This window comes from Myxocyprinus asiaticus, chromosome 22 (genome assembly GCF_019703515.2).
Source record: "Myxocyprinus asiaticus isolate MX2 ecotype Aquarium Trade chromosome 22, UBuf_Myxa_2, whole genome shotgun sequence".
NCBI lineage: Eukaryota > Metazoa > Chordata > Actinopteri > Cypriniformes > Catostomidae > Myxocyprinus > Myxocyprinus asiaticus.
This window is the reverse complement of record NC_059365.1, coordinates 2,703,171-2,727,120: the sequence shown is the minus strand read 5'-3', so window position 1 is coordinate 2,727,120 and position 23,950 is coordinate 2,703,171. Positions and strand designations below refer to the sequence as shown.

Sequence of the window (23,950 nt, the reverse complement as noted above, 5' to 3'; positions counted from 1 at the left end):
TGTAAAAAATAAATAAAAATTATATATATATATATATATATATATATATATATATATATATATATATATATATATATATATATATATAAACCCGCAAATACACATAACAAATAAAAACACCAGAAACAGTAAACCTCACCTGATCATTAAAATCTTCATTGGTCAGTGTTTCTCTCTGCGCATGCGGGAGTGTCTGTGTTCCACTGGTGTCCAGACTAATGATGCTCTCACTGCAAGGTCTGACGTATTTCAGATCACTCTTTCTGGAGTCAGTGGTTCTGCAAACCTCATAATTGTACACGTGCTGTAAAGTTCCTGTGCCCCCTACGTCTGCGTAAAGAGGCGGATAATACGGAATAACTGGCAGATTCGCTCCAGATTTGTAATACATCCGCTCACGTCTCCATCTGTAGCACTTGACTGACAGTATGGCTATGATAGACACGATAAAGAGAAAGGAAACTACAGCCAAGGCCAAGACGAGATAAAAAGTCAGGTTGTCGTTGTATTCCTTGTCGTGCGTAAAGTCAGTGAACTCCGAGAGCACTTCAGGGAAGCTGTCCGCCACCGCCACGTTCACATTGACTGTAGCTGAACGAGAGGGCTGCCCGTTGTCCTCCACTACAACAGTGAGCCTTTGTTTCACAGCATCTTTATCTGTCACTTGACGTACAGTTCTTATTTCTCCATTCTGTAAGCCCACTTCAAACAGCGCCCTGTCTGTGGCTTTCTGCAGTTTATATGAGAGCCAGGCATTCTGTCCAGAGTCCACATCAACAGCCACCACTTTAGTGACCAGATAACCCACATCTGCCGAACGAGGCACTATTTCAGCCACCACAGAAGCACCAGACTGGACCGGATACAGAACCTGAGGCGCGTTGTCATTCTGGTCCTGAATAATGATTTTCACACTCACGTTGCTGCTGAGAGGAGGGGAGCCTCCGTCTTGCGCTTTTACGCGGAACTGAAAGTCTTTGATTTGCTCGTAATCGAAAGATCGCACTGCATGTATGACTCCACTATCAGCACTAACGGACACCAACGAGGAGACGGGCACTCCGTTAACCGAGGAGTCCTCCAGTATGTAAGACACACGGGCATTCTGGTTAAAATCTGCGTCTCTGGCTCTGACTGTGAATATGGAAAGACCCGGTGTGTTGTTTTCTTGAACAGAGGCCTCATATGAGCTCTTGTCAAAGACAGGCGCGTTATCATTCACATCTGATATCTGTAAGGAGAGAGTGACGCTGCTGGAGAGAGAGGGCACGCCCTCATCAGCGCACGTCACACTGATGTTATATTCAGAATCTCTCTCCCGATCTAAATCACCATCTGTTACTAAACTAAAGAAATTATTCGTGTTTGATTTTAGGGTAAAAGGAATATTATCATTAATGGAGCATTGGACCTGTCCATTTTCACCAGAATCGGAGTCTTGGACATTCAGCATAGATAAAACTGTGCCAGATTTTGAGTCTTCGGAAAGTGCATTTGGTTTTGACATTATATTGATAACTGGTTTATTATCATTAACATCGATTACATCAACAATCACTTTACAAGTGTCCGAGTGACGCCCAGAATCTCTCGCTTGAATGTCAATTTGATAGGATTTAACTTTTTCATAGTCGATGTCGCCAGTTAACCGCAACACTCCATCATGTCTATCTATTTCAAAAATATTAGTGGTGCTGCCCGGGAACTTATAAATATGATATTCAATTTTACCATTTAGGCCTTGATCAGCATCAGATGCACTAACTGTAGTTAAAATCGTGCCTTTTGGAGAGTTTTCGGCAACACTGGTTTTATAAACAGACAGAAAACAAACTGGAGCGTTATCATTCGCGTCTTCAACTGTGATTATAATCGGAATTGTTCCAGACATCTGTGGATCTCCTCCGTCCACTGCAGTAAGTACAAGCGAAACACGCTCCTGTTTTTCTCGGTCAAGAGGTTTTTGGAGAATCATTTCAACATTTTTTGTACCATCCGGCATATCTTGTGTTTTTAGGACAAAATGATCAGCGGGATGTAACGAATAACTCTGTACGCCATTGATGCCAACGTCATCATCTGCGGCTCTCTCTAAAATAAATTTAGACCCTGTTGGAGACAACTCGCTGATATCAAATTTCATTTCTTTAGCAAAAAAAATTGGAGCATTGTCATTTACGTCTACAATCTCGATTGTAACGCTGTAAAACTCCATCGGATTTTCTAAGGTAATCTGGAAATGTAGTGCGCAAGGCGTTGTCTGTCCGCATAGCGCCTCTCGGTCTATTCTCTCTTTGATAAGGAGGACTCCTCTTTCTTTATTCAGCTCGATGTATTCAGCGCTGTCTCCGGTATAAATACGGGCTTTACCCGATTTCAGTCTCTTTAAATCTAAACCCAAATCCTGCGCTATGTTACCGACTAAAGAGCCTTTCGCCATTTCCTCAGGAATGGAGTAACTGACCTGCCCGAGAGCTGAACTGAGAGAGAGAAACCAAATAAACAGCAGTACTTGCCGCGCCATTGTTCTGTCCGACATTTTGCACAAGACCACAAAGGGAAGATTAAGGTTGAATCCAACTAAATTAATCCAGAAAACCTGCAGGGAATCAGGTATAAATCCACAGAAAGAGGAACTAAAACAAAAGCCTGTAAATCCAGGAAAAACACATTAAATTCGCTCTCTCCGTGATTCGCGTTATCTCTCCTCCTCTTCAGACTGTGTGCTCAGCTTCCGTCTCTCTCTCTAATAATATGGAGATGATGGGGGTGGAACTGCTGCAAATCTGCTCTCTAAACTGTCACACACTGAACAACAGCGGCACTATGAGTCCATTCTAATGAACTACAGAAAATAATAATAATAATAATAATAATAATAATAATAATAATAATAATAAAAAATCAACAGTCAGCTCAGTATCAATTATGGATGAGAAACAAACTTGTACTGAACAAACTTTTAAGTATGAATAAAAGAAACAAATGTATAGGCCTATTAAAATACAAATATAAAAACAATAACTGGATTAATATGTGCAAATAAAGATTTCAGTAATAAAAAATTAAAATGAGACCTTGTTTGCTCAAACATTTTATATTGTCTTATTTGTGTGTGCGCTGAACTGAGAAACACGGAAAAGAAGCTTAATCTCAAATATCCACATGGAAAATGTCTTAATATAAAAGAGAGAGTGAACAGTTTAATGTTGATCAAGAAGAGAGAGTAAAAGTGTCAGGAATGGCCCAATAAGATCCTTTGTATTTCAGAGATGCATGAAGGTATTTATGAGGAATTGAAGGCAGAGGTGCATTTCAGCACCATGGTCAGGGATGAAGAGTTGAGACATCGACTCAAGCTGCGTTTAATTAAACACAGAGACAGGTAAAAGATGTCCAAGAGAAAAGATAGAAATGATCAAAAATCAATTATACATATGATTATTTTTCAATAAGGTTAACAGTGGACAATGAATCACTATATAGTAGTGGAAAGATGATATATATACTGCAGAGTGTTGAAAATAAATCTCAATAATAAGTAAAGAAATGTGAATTAACTTCTGATTAAGTTTTCTCAGTACTAAATCAAGAAATTGCAACTAAATTGATTCTGAAAATTATAATAAGTAGCCAGATCTTTTTTTGAGCCAAGGAAGAGATACAAATAAGACTTGTTGAAGTACGTAGCACAGAAAATATCTCAATATCAATCTCAATATAATAATTGCATAAAGTACAAAGATAAGTAGAAAAATACTACTTACACTGATTAAAAACAAAGAATGAAACAACAATGTCAAAATATTAGTGTCAGAAAAACATTACATTATTTTTCAAATATATTTCTGATGAAACGCCTTTAAAACGCCAAATTGATCAAAACAACAAATTTAAACGAGTCAAGTTAAAAACGATGTTTTTATTTATTTATTTTTACTTTTTATCAGAAGACCCGTTTTAATCTGAATAACGGCGAGCGACCTTGTCCACGGTACAAGCAGAAATAAAACCATTAATAATTAGAAACCAACTTTATTTATTTTTTTTTTATTTTTTTATTTCCTTGAATTAGGTATGAACAATATTTCTCACCTGATCATGGATATCCTCATTAGTCAGTTTCTCTCTCTGCGCATGCGGGAGTGTTTGTGTTCCACTGGTGTCCAGACTAATGATGCTCTCACTGCAAGGTCTGACGTATTTCAGATCACTCTTTCTGGAGTCAGTGGTTCTGCAAACCTCATAATTGTACACGTGCTGTAAAGTTCCTGTGCCCCCTACGTCTGCGTAAAGAGGCGGATAATACGGAATAACTGGCAGATTCGCTCCAGATTTGTAATACATCCGCTCACGTCTCCATCTGTAGCATTTGACTGACAGTATGGCTATGATAGACACGATAAAGAGAAAGGAAACTACAGCCAAGGCCAAGATGAGATAAAATGTCAGGTTGTCGTTGTATTCCTTGTCGTGCGTAAAGTCAGTGAACTCCGAGAGCACTTCAGGGAAACTGTCCGCCACCGCCACGTTCACATTGACTGTAGCTGAACGACAGGGCTGCCCGTTGTCCTCCACTACAACAGTGAGCCTTTGTTTCACAGCATCTTTATCTGTCACTTGACGTACAGTTCTTATTTCTCCATTCTGTAAGCCCACTTCAAACAGCGCCCTGTCTGTGGCTTTCTGCAGTTTATATGAGAGCCAGGCATTCTGTCCAGAGTCCACATCAACAGCCACCACTTTAGTGACCAGATAACCCACATCTGCCGAACGAGGCACTATTTCAGCCACCACAGAAGCACCAGACTGGACCGGATACAGAACCTGAGGCGCGTTGTCATTCTGGTCCTGAATAATGATTTTCACACTCACGTTGCTGCTGAGAGGAGGGGAACCTCCGTCTTGCGCTTTTACGCGGAACTGAAAGTCTTTGATCTGCTCGTAATCGAAAGATCGCACTGCATGTATGACTCCACTATCAGCACTAACGGACACCAACGAGGAGACGGGCACTCCGTTAACCGAGGAGTCCTCCAGTATGTAAGACACACGGGCATTCTGGTTAAAATCTGCGTCTCTGGCTCTGACTGTGAATATGGAAAGACCCGGTGTGTTGTTTTCTTGAACAGAGGCCTCATATGAGCTCTTGTCAAAGACAGGCGCGTTATCATTCACATCTGATATCTGTAAGGAGAGAGTGACGCTGCTGGAGAGAGAGGGCACGCCCTCATCAGCGCACGTCACACTGATGTTATACTCAGACTCTCTCTCCCGATCTAAATCACCATCTGTTACTAAACTAAAGAAATTATTAGCCAATTTCAGAGAAAATGGAATATTATCATTAAGAGAACAATGAACTTTCCCATTTTCTCCTGAATCCGGATCCTGGACATTTATCATTGTAACCACTGTCTCAGACGGAGAATTTTCAGCTATCGAGTTTGTTTTGGACATAATATTGATCACTGGCTTATTATCATTAATATCAATGACATCAACTATGATTTTACAAGAATCCGTCAGACTACCATGATCACTTGCTTGGACATCGATATCTCATAATGTCTGAGTTTTTTCATAATCAACTTGACCAATTAATGTTGACTACACCATCATCTTCGTTTACTGCAAATATGTTTCGAACTTCATCTAGTGTGTTTGTAATAGTATAGATTATTTCACCATTCACTCCTTGATCTGAATCCGACGCACTAACTGTGGTCACAATTGTTCCTTTTGGTGCATTTTCAGTTACAGTGGTTTTATACACCGACTGCGTGAAAACAGGAGCGTTATCATTCGCATCTAAAACAATAATGTTTATTTGTATATTACCAGAAATTTGAGGATCTCCCCCGTCAATTGCTGTTAACGTTAAAGACATATGCTCCTGTTTTTCGCGATCCAAGGGCTTTTGTAAAATCATTTCGATATTTTGCCCTGCCCCTGGTTGGCTCTTGAATTTCAAGGCAAAGTTATCTGTTGGTTTTAGTAAATAGGTCTGCAGACCATTCATTCCAACGTCAAAATCGCGAGCAGGCTCTATCGTAATTTTTGTACCAATCGACGCAGATTCACTCATTCTAAAATTAACCTCACTTTTTTCAAAAAATGGTGCGTTGTCGTTTATATCCAGCACTTCAACATTAAAACTGTATAGCTCCATCGGGTTCTCCAGAATAATCTGGAAATGTAGTGCGCAAGGCGTTGTCTGTCCGCATAGCGCCTCTCGGTCTATTCTCTCTTTGATAAGGAGGACTCCTCTTTCTTTATTCAGCTCGATGTATTCAGCGCTGTCTCCGGTATAAATACGGGCTTTACCCGATTTCAGTCTCTTTAAATCTAAACCCAAATCCTGCGCTATGTTACCGACTAAAGAGCCTTTCGCCATTTCCTCAGGAATGGAGTAACTGACCTGCCCGAGAGATGAACTGAGAGAGAGAAACCAAATAAACAGCAGTACTTGCCGCGCCATTGTTCTGTCCGACATTTTGCACAAGACCACAAAGGGAAGATTAAGGTTGAATCCAACTAAATTAATCCAGAAAACCTGCAGGAAATCAGGTATAAATCCACAGAAAGAGGAACTAAAACAAAAGCCTGTAAATCCAGGAAAAACACATTAAATTCGCTCTCTCCGTGATTCGCGTTATCTCTCCTCCTCTTCAGACTGTGTGCTCAGCTTCCGTCTCTCTCTCTAATAATATGGAGATGATGGGGGTGGAACTGCTGCAAATCTGCTCTCTAAACTGTCACACACTGAACAACAGCGGCACTATGAGTCCATTCTGATGAACTACAGAATAAACTGAATGCATGTGTAGACATTAAACATTTTTAATGTCCAACTGCGCAGGACTACAACAGCTGTACATACATATATTAAAAATTACATTATTTAATGATAAAAACGATTGCATTAAATATGGTACATTTAGAATAAGATAAAAGAAAAATAAATAGAAAGGGAAATCTGGCCCTGAAGGAAAAAAATCCCCAAAATAAATAATGTAGGCTATATACATACAGCCGTTTATACGTGCAAAGATAAAAACAGACCTCTAAAACAACACTATAACGAGTAAGAAATCCACTCGAATAAAAATAATCTCATAATACGAATAACAGAGTGAATGTCTGAAATTTGAACAACACAAAAATACAAAAAGAACTTCAAAAGAACCTGTGATGGACAGTCAAAAGGAGGATCTGAATATGTGACTGACTGCATTTCAGCACCAAGGCCAGAGAATCCAACACAAGCGCAGGACACAGAAGCACAAATTTAGATATGAATGCGACAAGTACAGAAAAACACAAATATAAATTGTATACTTCATGCGTTATTGAATTGTTTCTCTTTTCAATCACATGCGGCGATTCCCTCTCAACAATCAGAGGTTTTAGGCACGGCAGATTTCGGTTGTGGGTCAGTTATTAGTTTAGCGGCATCAAACTGATTTTTAAGCCTTTTTTCAGAGGTGTAAAGTTCATTTACGCGGTGCATTTTATTTTTTATTTTTTAATTGCCGACCATATTATTATTTATTTTTTTAATGGTAAATTATTGATATTAAAAGATATAGCTATAGCATTAAAGTTATACTGGCCAACTTTACTAGCATTTGTGTTAGTGGAGTTTAATCTTGAGTTTAGTATTTGTGTGTCTCATTATGATATTTTAATTTATTAATCATCAAATATTATATTATGCATATTTACAGTTATGGTTATGGAAAGTTACATCGTTTATATATATATATAGAGAGAGAGACAAATACCTATATACTAGTAATGCATTAATCAAGATTTAGGGCCATTGCACTGTAAACACTAATTCAACACATTTTGAAAATAAATGCTTTAAAACAAAGAACATATAAAGCCCACACAATAAATCAACAATGCAAAGCTGCACTAGAGGCAGAAACAGTAAACCTCACCTGATCATCAAAGTCTGCATCGGTCAGTTTTTCTCTCTGCGCATGCGGGAGTGTCTGTGTTCCACTGGTGTCCAGACTAATGATGCTCTCACTGCAAGGTCTGACGTATTTCAGATCACTCTTTCTGGAGTCAGTGGTTCTGCAAACCTCATAGTTGTACACGTGCTGTAAAGTTCCTGTGCCCCCTACGTCTGCGTAAAGAGGCGGATAATACGGAATAACTGGCAGATTCGCTCCAGATTTGTAATACATCCGCTCACGTCTCCATCTGTAGCATTTGACTGACAGTATGGCTATGATAGACACGATAAAGAGAAAGGAAACTACAGCCAAGGCCAAGACGAGATAAAAAGTCAGGTTGTCGTTGTATTCCTTGTCGTGCGTAAAGTCAGTGAACTCCGAGAGCACTTCAGGGAAGCTGTCCGCCACCGCCACGTTCACATTGACTGTAGCTGAACGAGAGGGCTGCCCGTTGTCCTCCACTACAACAGTGAGCCTTTGTTTCACAGCATCTTTATCTGTCACTTGACGTACAGTTCTTATTTCTCCATTCTGTAAGCCCACTTCAAACAGCGCCCTGTCTGTGGCTTTCTGCAGTTTATATGAGAGCCAGGCATTCTGTCCAGAGTCCACATCAACAGCCACCACTTTAGTGACCAGATAACCCACATCTGCCGAACGAGGCACTATTTCAGCCACCACAGAAGCACCAGACTGGACCGGATACAGAACCTGAGGCGCGTTGTCATTCTGGTCTTGAATAATAATGGTCATTGTCACGTTGCTGCTCAGAGGGGGCGAGCCTCCATCTTGCGCTTTTACAACGAAACTAAGCTGTTTAATTTGCTCATAATCAAACGAACGAACTGCATGCAACACGCCATTCTCGGAGTTTATGGACACGCAAGAGGAAATCGGGGCTCCTCCAATGTAAGTATCTTCTAAAAAATATGAAACTCTGGAGTTTTGATTCCAGTCTAAATCTCGCGCCGTCACACTGTATATGGACAAACCTGGAGCGTTATTTTCAGGCACGTGTGTCGAATAGCTATTTCGGTCAAAAACAGGCGCGTTATCGTTGACGTCAGAAACCTTTAGCAGCAGAGTCGTAGAGCTGGAGAGTGCAGGTGACCCAGAATCGGTCGCTGTTACGGTTATGTTATATTCCGACTGAGTTTCACGGTCGAGAAAGGCGTCGGTGATTAAATTATAATAGTTAGAGAGGGATGATTTGATACTAAATGGGAGATTTCTATCAATAGAGCACGTGACCTGTCCATTTCTACCAGAGTCTGAATCTTTGATATTAATCACCGCAATAGTTGTACCTGGGGGCGCATCTTCTGACAACGGGCTCGAGAGAGACATGATGTTAATTACAGGCGCATTATCATTTACATCCATAATTTCAATTACAAGCTTACTTGTACTAGTTAAACCCCCTCGGTCTGTTGCTTTGACTCTGATTTCAAAACGTTTGTCTTTTTCAAAATCAATATTTCCTAAAACAAACACCAAACCGGTGTTTTCATCGATGCTAAAAATATCTCTCGAATGTTCTTTCAGGTCAGAGAAGGAAAATATTAAATGCCCGTTTGATCCGCTATCAGCATCGGTGGCATTAACGGTAGTAATGTAAGTTCCCTTCGGTGCATTTTCCATCACAGATGCTTTATATACTGTTTGGTTAAACACAGGTGCGTTGTCATTCGCATCTAAAACAGTAATATCGATATTAACAGAGCCAGACCTCTGCGGGTTTCCGCCATCAACAGCGATTAGTTTCAGAGAGAGATGAGGATGCTCCTCCCTGTCTAATGCTTTATCAAGAACCATTTCGACATATCTACTACCATCGGGATTCAACTGTTGTTTTAAAACGAAATAATCGTTCCTTGTGAGAATATAATTTTGCAACGAATTCAATTCTACATCAGCATCATATGCACTCTCTAAAGCAAAGCTTGAACCAGGTGTCGCAGATTCGCTTATTTCAAAACTAATTTTGTTTTTCTCGAATGCAGGGGAATTATCATTTACGTCTATGATTTCTACGGTTACCTGGTGCAGTTCAATTGGATTTTCTAGAATGATCTCGAAGCTGAAGCTGCACGGTGTGATGTCGCCGCAAAGCTGCTCTCGGTCTATTCTCTCACTCACGACTAGAATCCCTTTGTCTGTTTTAAGCTCTGCGTACTGAGTGCTTTCTCCGGTCACAATACGGGCTCGGCCAGCTCGAAGCCTTTTCAAATCGAGCCCCAGATCCTGTGCTACATTACCTATGATCGAGCCTTTAGTCATTTCTTCAGGAATGGAGTACCGGATTTGAGAGATGGCAAAAGGAAAGCATATCGAGATGAAAAATAATACTTGCCACTGCGGTAGGAAGAAAACACGGCACCATGCACATCCATTTGGACAAAAATCCCGAATAGCCATATTGTTTTGAAGGGGAAAAACAAACTCCAACAATACTTTCAAAATCCAGTGAGATTTGAATTCGTTTTAAAGGGAAAGGGCAGGAAATGTCACCCTCTCACCAACCCGCAACGAATGAAACACAAAGCGAGACTCTCCCCTTTGCGTCAGAGCGCGCAGATGGGGTGGGACCTGGCTTGTGAAGTGACAAGCTTGCTGCAAAGAAAGCATTTCACTGAGCAACAGCGGCCCCTAGAGTCTAAAAATAGTATGAACACAATGACAACAATTCATAAGATGAGCTTATCAGTGTCAGGTATTGTAGGAGACAGAATGGGTGAACTTCAAACAAAATAAATATAACTAAATACAATTACATATTCTGTTAGGGTAAAACAGCAAAAAAGGAAAATGTCGCTGTCCAAGCAGTGAGTACTGAAAACGAAACGAGCAACTGCGATAAAAGGAGTCACATTTTACACCATGTCATCAATTAATCCTACCACCACAAAAGTGCAAGAAGCTCATAAATAATAATAATAATAATAATAATAATAATAATTAAAAAACGAGTATGACAGTTAAGAAGATAATCTCTAGTTTATGGCACTTTTTCCTCATGCACAGGCTGCTAATTACACCATCTCGTGAGACACTCACCTGTATCGATGAATCTGGTGCATCCATGATGTTGTTCTCGCTGGGCGCACGCTGCATTGTCCCTGTAGAACTGGGGTCCACTATCAGCACGCCCTGACTAGCAGGTCTGACAAACTTAAGGTCACTTTTTCTGGAATCTGTCGTGCTGTAAAGTTCGTAATTATGCACGTGCTTCAGAGTTCCTGTGCCCAAGGTGTCTGCGTAACGCGGTGGATAGTACGGAATAACTGGGAGACTTGAATGATAATACAGACGAGATTGCCTCCACCTGTAGATTTTAATGGATATTATGACGACTAGACATGTTATGAAAAGAAATGAGACTGCGGCCAAGGCCAAGACGAGATAAAAAGTCAGGTTGTCGTTGTATTCCTTGTCGTGCGTAAAGTCAGTGAACTCCGAGAGCACTTCAGGGAAGCTGTCCGCCACCGCCACGTTCACATTGACTGTAGCTGAACGAGAGGGCTGCCCGTTGTCCTCCACTACAACAGTGAGCCTTTGTTTCACAGCATCTTTATCTGTCACTTGACGTACAGTTCTTATTTCTCCATTCTGTAAGCCCACTTCAAACAGCGCCCTGTCTGTGGCTTTCTGCAGTTTATATGAGAGCCAGGCATTCTGTCCAGAGTCCACATCAACAGCCACCACTTTAGTGACCAGATAACCCACATCTGCCGAACGAGGCACTATTTCAGCCACCACAGAAGCACCAGACTGGACCGGATACAGAACCTGAGGCGCGTTGTCATTCTGATCTTGGATGAAAATGTTCACGGTCACGTTGCTACAAAGCGGAGGAGAGCCACCATCCTGCGCTTTTATAGTTATTTTAATGTTTTTGATCTGCTCATAATCAAAAGAGAGCACTGCGTGTACAACCCCGCTCTCCGCGTTAACGGAAACGTACGTTCCAAAAGGAGAGCTGCCCAGGTCGCTTTCTTCTAGTATATAAGATATCCTGGCATTTTGATTTTCGTCTGGATCATGAGCTTTGACACTGAGAATTGAAACACCAGAGGGGTTGTTTTCTGAGAGGTGTGCATTATAAACTCTCTCTGTAAAAAAGGGTGCATTATCATTAACATCAGTTACCTTTACATTAAAAATGTTCCTTGTGGATAGAGGAGATCTGCCAGAGTCTGTAGCTATTACTGTGATATTGTACTCTGAAATTGTTTCACGGTCTAAAACAGCATCAGTGACTAAAGTATAATAACTTCTCAGTGACGAAATAATTTTAAAAGGTACAATGCCATCTATAAAACAATTAACTTTACCATTGTCATCCGAATCTAAATCCTTGACATTTAATATAGCGATAGTTGTGTCCGGAGTGGAGTCCTCAGCGATATTGTTAGTGAATGACATTATATTAATGGTCGGTGCATTGTCATTAATGTCTATTACTTCAACAATAAGCTTACATGAGTCTGTTAAGCCACCCTGATCTCTGGCTTCGATTCTTACCTCAAATCTTTTATATTTTTCGTAATCTATCTCTCCAGAGACGGATATTTCACCCGTTTTCTCATCAATGCGCAAAACAGTTGCAACATCACCCTTCATATTTGACAGGAAATATGCAATTATTCCATTGGAGCCGCTATCTGCATCACTTGCGTTTACTGTGATGATGAATGTTCCTTGAGGCGCATTCTCCATTACGTTTGCTTTATACACGGTTTGATTAAAAACCGGAGCATTGTCGTTTACATCTAACACAGTGACATCAATATTAACGGTACCAGACCTCTGCGGATTTCCTCCGTCCACTGCTATTAGCTTTAGAGAATGATGAGGCTTTACCTCCCTGTCTAAGGACTTCTGAAGAATCATCTCCGGATAGATACTGCCATCCGGATTTGAGTGTTGTTTTAAAATTAAATTTTCAGTCGGTGTTAAAATGTAGCTTTGTAAACCGTTCATTCCAACATCTGGATCATATGCGCTTTCTAACACAAACCGCGCTCCCAGCACAGCTGACTCGCTAATTTCTAATTTTACGTATTTTTTGTTAAAATGAGGAGCGTTATCATTTTCATCCAATATCTCGACGGTAATGGGGTGTAACTCCATTGGATTCTCTAGAATGATCTCGAAGCTGAAGCTGCACGGTGTGATGTCTCCGCAAAGCTGCTCTCGGTCTATTCTCTCATTCACGACTAGAATCCCTTTGTCTGTTTTAAGCTCTGCGTACTGAGTGCTTTCTCCGGTCACAATACGGGCTCGGCCCGCTCGAAGCCTTTTCAAATCGAGTCCCAGATCTTGTGCTACATTACCTATGAGCGAGCCTTTCTTCATCTCCTCCGGAATCGAATATCGCATTTGTCCACTTGCCACAGAAAAATATAATAAAACAAGGATGGCTTGCCAGCTTCGCCTACAAAGGCAATAACCTCCATCACATCCACGCGACATAAATCCTTTCTTATGCATTGCAAAATCAGCAAAACAATCACAATCCTTGAACAATTACAATGCAAGAGATTAGAAGAAAACAAAAATAAATGTCCTGTGAAATTCGAGGAATTATCCTCCTTTTCTCAAAGGTATTTAAAAATAACCAAAATGTTCACACCACGCACACCCTACCGAAAATGCAGAGCAACTAGCCATTCTGCTCTCTAACTGCATACAAAACAAGGAGGGGCCGCCTCGAACAGACAAAATACAGCATGCAAAATATTTCCATGATCAACAGCGGCCCTCAGAGTCCAAAAGCATCTCCAACAAGTAAATAAATAAATAAATGTTTATCTTTTTTACGGAGTAGCTGAAGCAGCAGTATTGCATAAACAAAACACTGGCAAACACATTGTGGATGTACAATAAAAGCCACAGTCATCACCGTGCGCAAAAATGTATATATAATAATATAATAATAAAACAATGATACAAAGTATTCTAAATACAACCTCTTCGTGATTAAGCTCCAGTTTCAACGCGCGTGCTACCTACATACAAGTTCAAAGTATGACCTCAATAGCAAATGAGAAAAATGAAAATGCTGCAAAAAATATAAGCAAGCTCAGTAAGAAAACAAGAACACATGATACAAAATACATAAAACACCAGAAAAGACTAATTGGATAAATAGAATTTGCTGTGTATGGCCGCATCTTGTTCAGTAGCAATTCACTCTGCTGGACATTAATGGTGGAAAATAGGAATAAGAGACTAATATTCAAGCCATGTTTTATAAAGACAACAGACGAAGCATAATGCACAATAATGGTTATATGTAACAGCTAATAGGCTATGTTGGGGACCCTTAGTATATACTCAGTTGTATTTAACCATAGGCATGCATAAACAGCATTTTTTAATTATATATATATATATATACTGTATTTATTTATTTACGAAACACCAACCTCTATCGGCGAGTCTTGTTCATCAAGTATGTTTCTCTCGTTGGGCGCGCGCTGCATCGTCCTTGTAGGATTGGAGTCCACTATCAACACATTCTGACTTGCGGGTCTGACAAACTTACAGTCACTCCTTCTGGAATCAGTCGTCCTATAAACTTCATAATTATATCCGTGCTGCAAAGTTCCTGTGCCCACAGTGTCTGCGTAACGCGGCGGATAGTACGGGATAGCCGGGAGATTAGACTTGTAATACAGCCGAGATTGCCTCCACCTATAGATTTTAATGGATATTATGACGACTAAACAAGTTATGAAAAGAAATGAGACTGCAGCCAAAGCCAAGACGAGATAAAAAGTCAGGTTGTCGTTGTATTCCTTGTCGTGCGTAAAGTCAGTGAACTCCGAGAGCACTTCAGGGAAGCTGTCCGCCACCGCCACGTTCACATTGACTGTAGCTGAACGAGAGGGCTGCCCGTTGTCCTCCACTACAACAGTGAGCCTTTGTTTCACAGCATCTTTATCTGTCACTTGACGTACAGTTCTTATTTCTCCATTCTGTAAGCCCACTTCAAACAGCGCCCTGTCTGTGGCTTTCTGCAGTTTATATGAGAGCCAGGCATTCTGTCCAGAGTCCACATCAACAGCCACCACTTTAGTGACCAGATAACCCACATCTGCCGAACGAGGCACTATTTCAGCCACCACAGAAGCACCAGACTGGACTGGATACAGAACCTGAGGCGCGTTGTCATTCTGATCTTGGATGAAAATGTTCACGGTCACGTTGCTACAAAGCGGAGGAGAGCCACCATCCTGCGCTTTTATAGTTATTTGAATGTTTTTAATCTGCTCATAATCAAAAGAACGCACTGCATGCACAACCCCAGTCTCCGCGTTAACCGAAACGTATGTTGCTACAGGAGACCCGCCCAGGTCACTTTCTTCTAGAATATAATATATCCGAGCATTTTGGTTTTCGTCCGGGTCATAAGCTTTGATGTTGAGGATAGAAACACCGGGTGAATTATTCTCTTGCAAGTATGAATTATAAACATTTTCATGAAAAACCGGGGCATTATCATTAACATCAGTTATCTTCAGATTCAATGTTTTTCTGCTTGTTAAAGGAGGCTTTCCGGAATCAGACGCAGTAACAGTAATGTTGTACTCTGATATCTTTTCACGATCTAAAACAGCATTTGTGACTAAAGAGTAATAATTTCTTAAAGTTGATTTGATCGTAAAAGCTTCAGATCCTTCGATAAAACAACTGACTTTGCCATTATCATCAGTGTCTGAGTCCTTAACATTAATTATTGCAATTGTGGTATCGGGTGGGGCATCTTCGGAAACTGTGCTCGAAAAGGACATTATATTAATTACAGGTGCATTATCGTTTACATCATTAACCTCTAATACAATTTTACTCGAATCAGTCAAACCACCCTGATCCCTCGCCTCGACTGTAAGTTCAAATTTAGTATCTTTCTCGTGATCAATTTCTCCAACAACAGAAACTACGCCCGTGTTGCTGTCAATATTGAATAACTGCGCAGCAGTTCCTTTTTGTTTATAGAAATTGTAAGTTATTCGCCCATTCGAGCCAGCGTCAGCATCGGTTGCATTAACGGTAGTAATGTAAGTGCCCTTCGGTGCATTTTCTATCACAGATGCCCTATAAACGGTCTGGTTAAATACTGGCGCGTTGTCATTCGCATCCAGAACAGTAACATCGATAACAACAGAGCCAGACCTCTGCGGGTTTCCGCCATCTAAAGCGACCAGCTTCAGTGATAGATGAGGATACTCCTCTCTGTCTAACGCTTTTTGTAAAACCATTTCTGCGTATTTACTGCCGTCTGGATTCGAGTGTTGTTTCAAAACAAAATGATTATTTGGCGATAAAATATAATTCTGCAGTGTGTTCGCGCCTACATCGTGATCATCCGCGCTGTCCAGTAAAAAGCGTGAGCCTAGAGCTGCAGACTCGCTGATTTCGAATTGTAATTCTTTGTTCTGAAACGATGGCGCGTGGTCATTTTCATCCAAAATTTCAATAGTAACTGGGTGCAGCTCCATTGGATTTTCTAGAATGATCTCGAAGCTGAAGCTGCACGGTGTGATGTCGCCGCAAAGCTGCTCTCGGTCTATTCTCTCACTCACGACTAGAATCCCTTTGTCTGTTTTAAGCTCTGCGTACTGAGTGCTTTCTCCGGTCACAATACGGGCTCGGCCCGCTCGAAGCCTTTTCAAATCGAGCCCCAGATCTTGTGCTACATTACCTATGAGCGAGCCTTTCTTCATCTCCTCCGGAATCGAATATCGCATTTGTCCACTTGCAATGTAACAGTAACAAGAATAAAACACCGATAACTGCCACAGTATTTTCCATCGTAAAGAATGATGATTGCATTCTGTCATCCAACAGCCTCGTTGCACCATAATCACAAGATAAACAAACACTAAATACAACGAATGTTGCTTCTTGTTGTAGTCCAAGATTTTGTAGGGAAAATGTTATCCTGAAAAACACACTGCAAACATTAGTGCCTCGCACACACAACCATGGATAAAATGTCGAATCAACTGCGTTCTCATAAGCTTGCAAGAGATTAAGGAGGGGTAAAGACTATGCTATGACAAAGCACACCATACTATGTTTCACTGATCAACAGCGGCCCTTGCTGTTCAAAGTAAGACTAAGCAAGGGACTTCAATTAACTCTCAGAGAAAAGTGAAATCCCTTCACCTGTATGTATGAATCTGGTTCATCAAGGATGTTGTTCACGCTGGGCGCACGTTGCATTGTCCCTGTAGAACTGGGGTCCACTATCAACACGCCCTGACTAGCAGGTCTGACAAACTTAAGGTCACTTTTTCTGGAATCTGTCGTGCTGTAAAGTTCATAATTATGCGCGTGCTTCAGAGTTCCTGTGCCCATATGATGTGATATGAACTGTGCACCAACCATTGCCAATTCACTTACATCTAATGTGATCTCTTTCGACGGAAAAGAGGGAGAATTTTCGTTAATATCCAGTATTTCCACTGTGACGCTGAATAACTCCATTGGATATTCAAGAACGATCTCAAAGCTGAAGCAACATGGTGATGTCTGTCCGCAGAGTTCTTCTCAATCTATGCGCTTTTTCACAAGCAGAATCCCTTTCTCTGGCTGAAACTGAACCAACTCGCTGCTGTCCTCCGACGCAACACGAGCACGGCCGGATTTTAGTCTGCCAACACTCAGTCCGAGATCCCTCTATAAATCACCAATCATAGATCCAGCCACCATTTCCTCTGGAATAGAGTATCGAACCTGAGCCTCAATCACTTCATATAAAACAAAAAAACAAAAGCAGGCGGCGAATCCACGCAGACGAGGACTGCTGTTTGAAAATCATGGTGATCAAAGACTCGTATATTCGGTAGTTAAAAACAGAACAGGTATTAACTGGTCGGAATGCAAAAGCTACAAAAACAGATGATTAGTTAAAAAAACAAACAAACAAAAAAACAAACCGAATACTTTATAGTCCTTTTCTGTCTTTCTCCTTTCTGATCCACCACCCTCCGCCCCAGTGAAGAGAAATGACGTCAATTAATGCAGAGACATTCACTCTTTTAGATTCACAGATCGACAGCGGCGCTCAGAGTACAAAACATATATAGTAAGCAAGCAATCAGAACAGATTGATGAAGCAATAATGCATTTCAAAATAAATCAAAACATTCGTTGTTATAACCACAAATGTTAAAGTCAGTATCCCACTCATTGCTATGAGCACATACATATGACTTGCATTCCAGTTATCACTGCATGCAGAGTAATTTCACGAAAATATTGTGGTCAGTTCAGCACTGAATACAGAAAAGGTATTTTTTGTAAGGTATTATATTCAATCCCTTCAAAATGTATTATTCATCCCTAACTAATAAATATTAAACTATTAATAACTACTTTAATGAGACTGCATCTGATAATTTGTGAGAACAGCGCTCATCTGCACACAAAAGAATCAGCCTAGTGAGGGCGAGACCACATTTCAGGACCATGGACAGCGATAAGTACAAAACAGCAGACTATAAGAAGCCTATCTAAAATGATATATATAATGTGTCTTTGTACAGACACATTTTGACTCACCTGTGTGTTGCCTGCTTCAGTGTAGTCAGTGTTTCGTGTCTCTTTCGGAAGAGTTTCGGTTCCACTTGCATCCACACTCACCAGACTTTGACTGATGGGTCTGATATACTTAATATCACTTTTCCTTGAGTCAGTGGTTCTGTAAATTTCGTAATTATGCACGTGCTGCAGAGTTCCTGTGCCTACAGAGTCTGCGTAACGCGGCGGGTAGTACGGAATAACCGGGAGACTAGACTGATAATACAGACGAGATTGCCTCCACCTGTAGATTTTAACAGATATTATGACGACTAAACATGTTATGAAAAGAAATGAGACTGCGGCCAAGGCCAAGACGAGATAAAAAGTCAGGTTGTCGTTGTATTCCTTGTCGTGCGTAAAGTCAGTGAACTCCGAGAGCACTTCAGGGAAGCTGTCCGCCACCGCCACGTTCACATTGACTGTAGCTGAACGAGAGGGCTGCCCGTTGTCCTCCACTACAACAGTGAGCCTTTGTTTCACAGCATCTTTATCTGTCACTTGACGTACAGTTCTTATTTCTCCATTCTGTAAGCCCACTTCAAACAGCGCCCTGTCTGTGGCTTTCTGCAGTTTATATGAGAGCCAGGCATTCTGTCCAGAGTCCACATCAACAGCCACCACTTTAGTGACCAGATAACCCACATCTGCCGAACGAGGCACTATTTCAGCCACCACAGAAGCACCAGACTGGACCGGATACAGAACCTGAGGCGCGTTGTCATTCTGATCTTGAACGTATATGAGAACTGTAGCATTAGAACCGAGAGGTGGAGACCCGCCATCCTGCGCTCTCACGTGTATTTTAAACGCTTTCATCTGCTCGAAATCGAACGATCGGACCGCGTGGATAATTCCATTGTCTGCGTTAACAGAGAAGTACGTTGAGACAGGAGAACCGTTTACATCGGTATCGATGAGATAATATGCCACACGCGCGTTTTGCCCCGCGTCAGGGTCCGTTGCTTGAAGAGTCAGCAGAGAAACGCCGGGAGAATTATTCTCTAATATATGTGTTTTATATTCACGCTGACTAAAGACTGGTGCATTATCATTAATATCAGTGATATCTAGAGAAATTGATTTTTTACTAAACAATGAGGGAGTGCCCTCGTCTGATGCCACCAGAGTCAGATTATAACTGGAAACTATTTCTCGGTCAAGTGGCGCATCGGTTACCAAAGTGTAGTACTTTCGCGGTGATGGTTTAATTGCAAAAGGAGAGTTTTGCTCTACACTTAAGCGGACTTGTCCATTTTTACCGGCGTCCAAATCCTGGACGCTTATCAAAGCTACTACTGTGCCGGGTGGAGAATCCTCTTGGATTTTTCCCGAAAAAGACGTCATTGTTATAACCGGGCTGTTGTCATTTGCGTCTAAAACATCTATAATCAGCTTACTAGCACCTGCAAGACCCCCGGGGTCTTTTGCCTGAAGGTTAATTTCGTAATGCTGAATAGATTCAAAATCTAAATTTCCGATAAGGTTGATTTCACCTGTATGTGGATTGATTTGAAAGACCTGCGCTGCGTCCTCTCCAATGTAAGTAAATGAATACGTCACATTGCCATTATAACCTTCATCTGCATCAGATGCACTTACTTTAGTTATCAATGTCCCTTTTAATGCGTTCTCAGCTGTATTTGCTTTATACATCGACTCAGTAAATATTGGTGCATTATCGTTGACATCAATGAGAGTAACTAGTATTTTAACGGTTCCAGATCGTGCCGGGTCTCCACCATCAATAGCCGTTAATACCAGTGAATGTTCGCTCTGTTTCTCTCGGTCCAGCACAGACTGCAAAACCATTTCTGCATATTTGCTTCCGTCTGAACGTGTGTGCTGCTTTAAAGCAAAATAATCAGTAGGTCTCAGACTATAGCTCTGCAGAGAATTCAATCCAACATCTGGATCCGCTGCTGTATCCAACAAGAAAATGCTGCCTATAGGAGCGGACTCGCTAATCTCGAGAATCATTTCTTTCTGTGAGAAAACAGGCGCATGATCGTTGATGTCCTGAATCTCGATAGTAATCGAGAAAAACTCGAGAGGGTTTTCAAGCAAAATCTCAAGACCAAAACTACACGGAGATTTTTGTCCACAGAGCTGCTCTCTGTCTATTCTCTCTTTTACCACCAAGTGTCCTTTGTTACGGTTCAGCTCAACATATTGCCTACTATCATCAATAACCAGACGCGCACGACCAGACACCAACCTTTTTACATCCAAACCGAGATCCTTCGCCACATCTCCGACGAACAATCCTGGTCTCATTTCCTCTGGAATGGAGTAACGAATTTGCCCGGTCACGGCGCTCAGCGCACATAAAAGGAAAATGGAGAGTCTTGCTTGCCATTTTACACTCCGCCTTTTTGGAATGACTCCTTTGTTATTCCACATCGTGCCAATGTAGTAATCCAAGCAAAATGCAATTATACACCTCCAGTTTTTGAAAGTCTAACCATTTAAATAGGTTCTTTTTATCGTTCCATTAGAATGAGAGCCTTTTGTATGTACAAAGAACAGCGCGTCGTCTTTCTCTCTATCTTCTGTGACGTAAGGTCTTCTATATCCAGCCCTTTTGCACACTATCATCTCCCTGGACAACAGCACCTCTCACAGTCAATAAGACGCACAACAGCAGTAATGGACTGGCCAGCATCATGGCAGAAAGTGGAATGACAATGGTTGTTTTATGAGAGCACAATGTGAGTTTCTAGAGATTTCTGGAAACATAAGTTGCATTTTTGTTTTGCGATTATTGGACAGAAACTCAAAAGCGAGAACCTAGTGATTACAACACTGAAATTCCATTTAAATAATTCATCCTGATTCAAACTCTAGTGCAGTGAACATTGCCCCTAAATCTAACCAAAGTCAGACCAACGTGACATCTGCCAATTATAGTATTTCTGACAATCGATAAGTTTAACTTGAGGGTGTCTAATTACCTTTTGGGGAATTTGGGCCTATGCAACATTTGAAATGTTTAAAAAGACTCTTAGCTTTACATTACTTTAGACCAATCTAGACCTGCCATTATCCTAAACCTCTTTAAAGAGAAAGAGCATGTTATATCCAGCCAGTCAAATGTGATGTTATGCTGCAATCTGTTATAGCCAATGACCTACATATGAGAGGATGAAAATCGACGCAGTAGGATAACCAGAAAGAGACACAGTCATCCTCTATGTGCACTCTAGGCTGAATCTATGTGCATAGAATTGAGATTACATGGCTACCAACATTTACATACTGGTAGACGGTAAAACAAATAACAAATTCCTCCACTATAAATATTTGCAGTATGACACTAAGTGTATGAATGAATATGAATATTGTTTGACAACAATTAAGGCAGCTACAATTGTATAAATACAGAAGTAGGGTGGGTAGTAGTGTGCTGGTATGTGGTTTGGGTGCTGCAGTTGATTCTAACATGCTATGGATGCATAATACATGAGAAGCACTGAATGTTGTTGCATATTCATGCACGCACACTGCAGTGACGCTGCATTATTCAGACTGTGTGTGTTTCAAACAATCTTATGCATTTTAATGCTGTAAAACTGGGCCACAGTCTTGCCTAAAGCATAGTGACACTCTACTGCAGCAAATGGAAAGAGCACACTGTCAGATGCAGAAGTGTTTCTGATAGGTGTTTTGGTGAACCACCACAAGATGGAGCACTGCACATATACTAACAGTCAGATATACTGAGATATTGACAATAGAGAGCCCATCATCAGGTCCCTGATTTATTTAACAGCAAAAACATGCAGTAGAATTGTTGATAAGAAAACACATATACATGAGAGAGAGAGAGAGAGAGAGAGAGAGAGAGAGAAGAGATATGTGTGGAAGTGAAAAACAAGAGCTTTTGGCTCCATTTGTCTGTCATGTACATTGCCAGACAAAAGTTTGGACCCACTTGACTTCATTTGTTTCTCATAATCTTAAAAATCTTTTAAACTAAGGGCTTATGCATACATGCTTGGAAAAAGTTTTGTAGACAAATTTAAATTGTGCATTGATCTGTTTACAAAACTAAAATGTTTATCTTTTTTTTCTCTTCTTTTTTTTATGTCTGAGTTGGAGCAGATAGTGAAGGAAAAGCAGCTAACAATTGTGCATACATTTGAACTCATGCACCTCAGGAATGCATGCATGATTGCTTGAGTGAATGAACAGAGTGTGCAGAGCTAAATTGGATACTTTGAGGAAGATCAAATATAACATAGTTCTGATTTGTTTAACATTGTTTTGGTCAATATATAATTCCCACACTTCCATTTGTGTTATTTTATAGTTATGTTGACCAGGCCCAGATGAAATCTGCATGCACAGAACTGCACAGATTTCCACAAAATTGCGACATTTGTCATTCATACGTTCATAAATGTTCTATGCATTCCCCAACCGTTGTATGTTTGTTTATTTAATATTTAGGCTTATTTCATGATGCTTTCAGCTACTTTTCAGCTACTTTTCAGCTACATTTTACTATGTTTAAATCATTCTGCAGGTCTGCCATCAAAATCAGCACAGAGAACATGAAAAAAGTCAGCAAAATCAATTTGGTCCTGATGATGACTTAACCATTATTTTATTATCTGTAAAATAAAGTATGGCTGCAATGGAATGAACGTTACTATAACTACATTTTTGCAAAGTGACTTTTACTTGCCTCATTCTACGCATGAGATCTGGCTGAAAGTATGAGTAGGTGTGTCCAAACTTTTGACTGGTCGTGTACATATACACCACACATCTGTGGTCTGAGCAGCACCATATTTTAGAAAAAGCAGTATATAGAAAATAACTTGTCTTACCTTTTAAGAGATCAATCAGTTTCCATTCAGAAGGATGAAGGTCAGGCGATGGAGGAAAAAGAAAAGAAATAAAGCAATAATTAACAAAACTTCATTAATACATTTTTCTGATGAAAATGTATTGAGCTTGTCAGTGCAAAATTCGCCACCACACCACTAGGATGTCTTGAGCACTTGCCAGGGAATTGCTATATGGTTGCTAGGGTATTCTAGATAGATAATGACTCAAGTCAAATGAGCTCACACCCTATGCTAGTCTGGTCCTGTTATATGTTTTGGGAGATATAGTCCAGATCTTTTCTTTCACTTAATCATCTGCTAGGTAAAAATTGTAAGTCTGATCATTTAGAAAAGTATTTGTACAACTCTCCTCAACAAGCTGAATTATTTGAGGTATGTTTCATGTCTGTAGCACAGTGTTGGATTTTAATACATAGAGCGACAAGTTTTGGAAACTCTCTAAAACTTTGAGCAACAGTAAAAATGATATGTGTCTTAGAAAACAGTACTAATTAAACAAAAATAAAACAAGTCCAACACCATGGTGCATAG

General features: G+C 40.5%; 1 protein-coding gene across 20 annotated transcripts in view; it reads right to left on the bottom strand.

Annotated features, from left to right (window-relative positions):
* Positions 1-23,950, bottom strand: part of LOC127413200 (protocadherin gamma-A2-like) — a 144,557-nt gene that overhangs the window by 79,084 nt on the left and 41,523 nt on the right. For 2 of the 20 annotated variants that reach the window (XM_051650103.1, XM_051650106.1), the window contains exon 1: positions 18,546-21,015. The exons of 10 other annotated variants lie outside the window; for them this stretch is intronic. In XM_051650103.1, the coding sequence (XP_051506063.1) occupies positions 18,546-20,966 (2,421 nt within the window). In that variant the 5' untranslated portion in view covers positions 20,967-21,015. Of the gene's footprint in view, positions 1-139; positions 2,706-7,949; positions 10,478-11,027; positions 13,558-14,401; positions 16,856-18,545; positions 21,016-23,950 lie in introns of those variants that run through there. 8 more of the 20 variants (XM_051650096.1, XM_051650101.1, XM_051650094.1 and 5 more) reach the window with 5 other exon arrangements.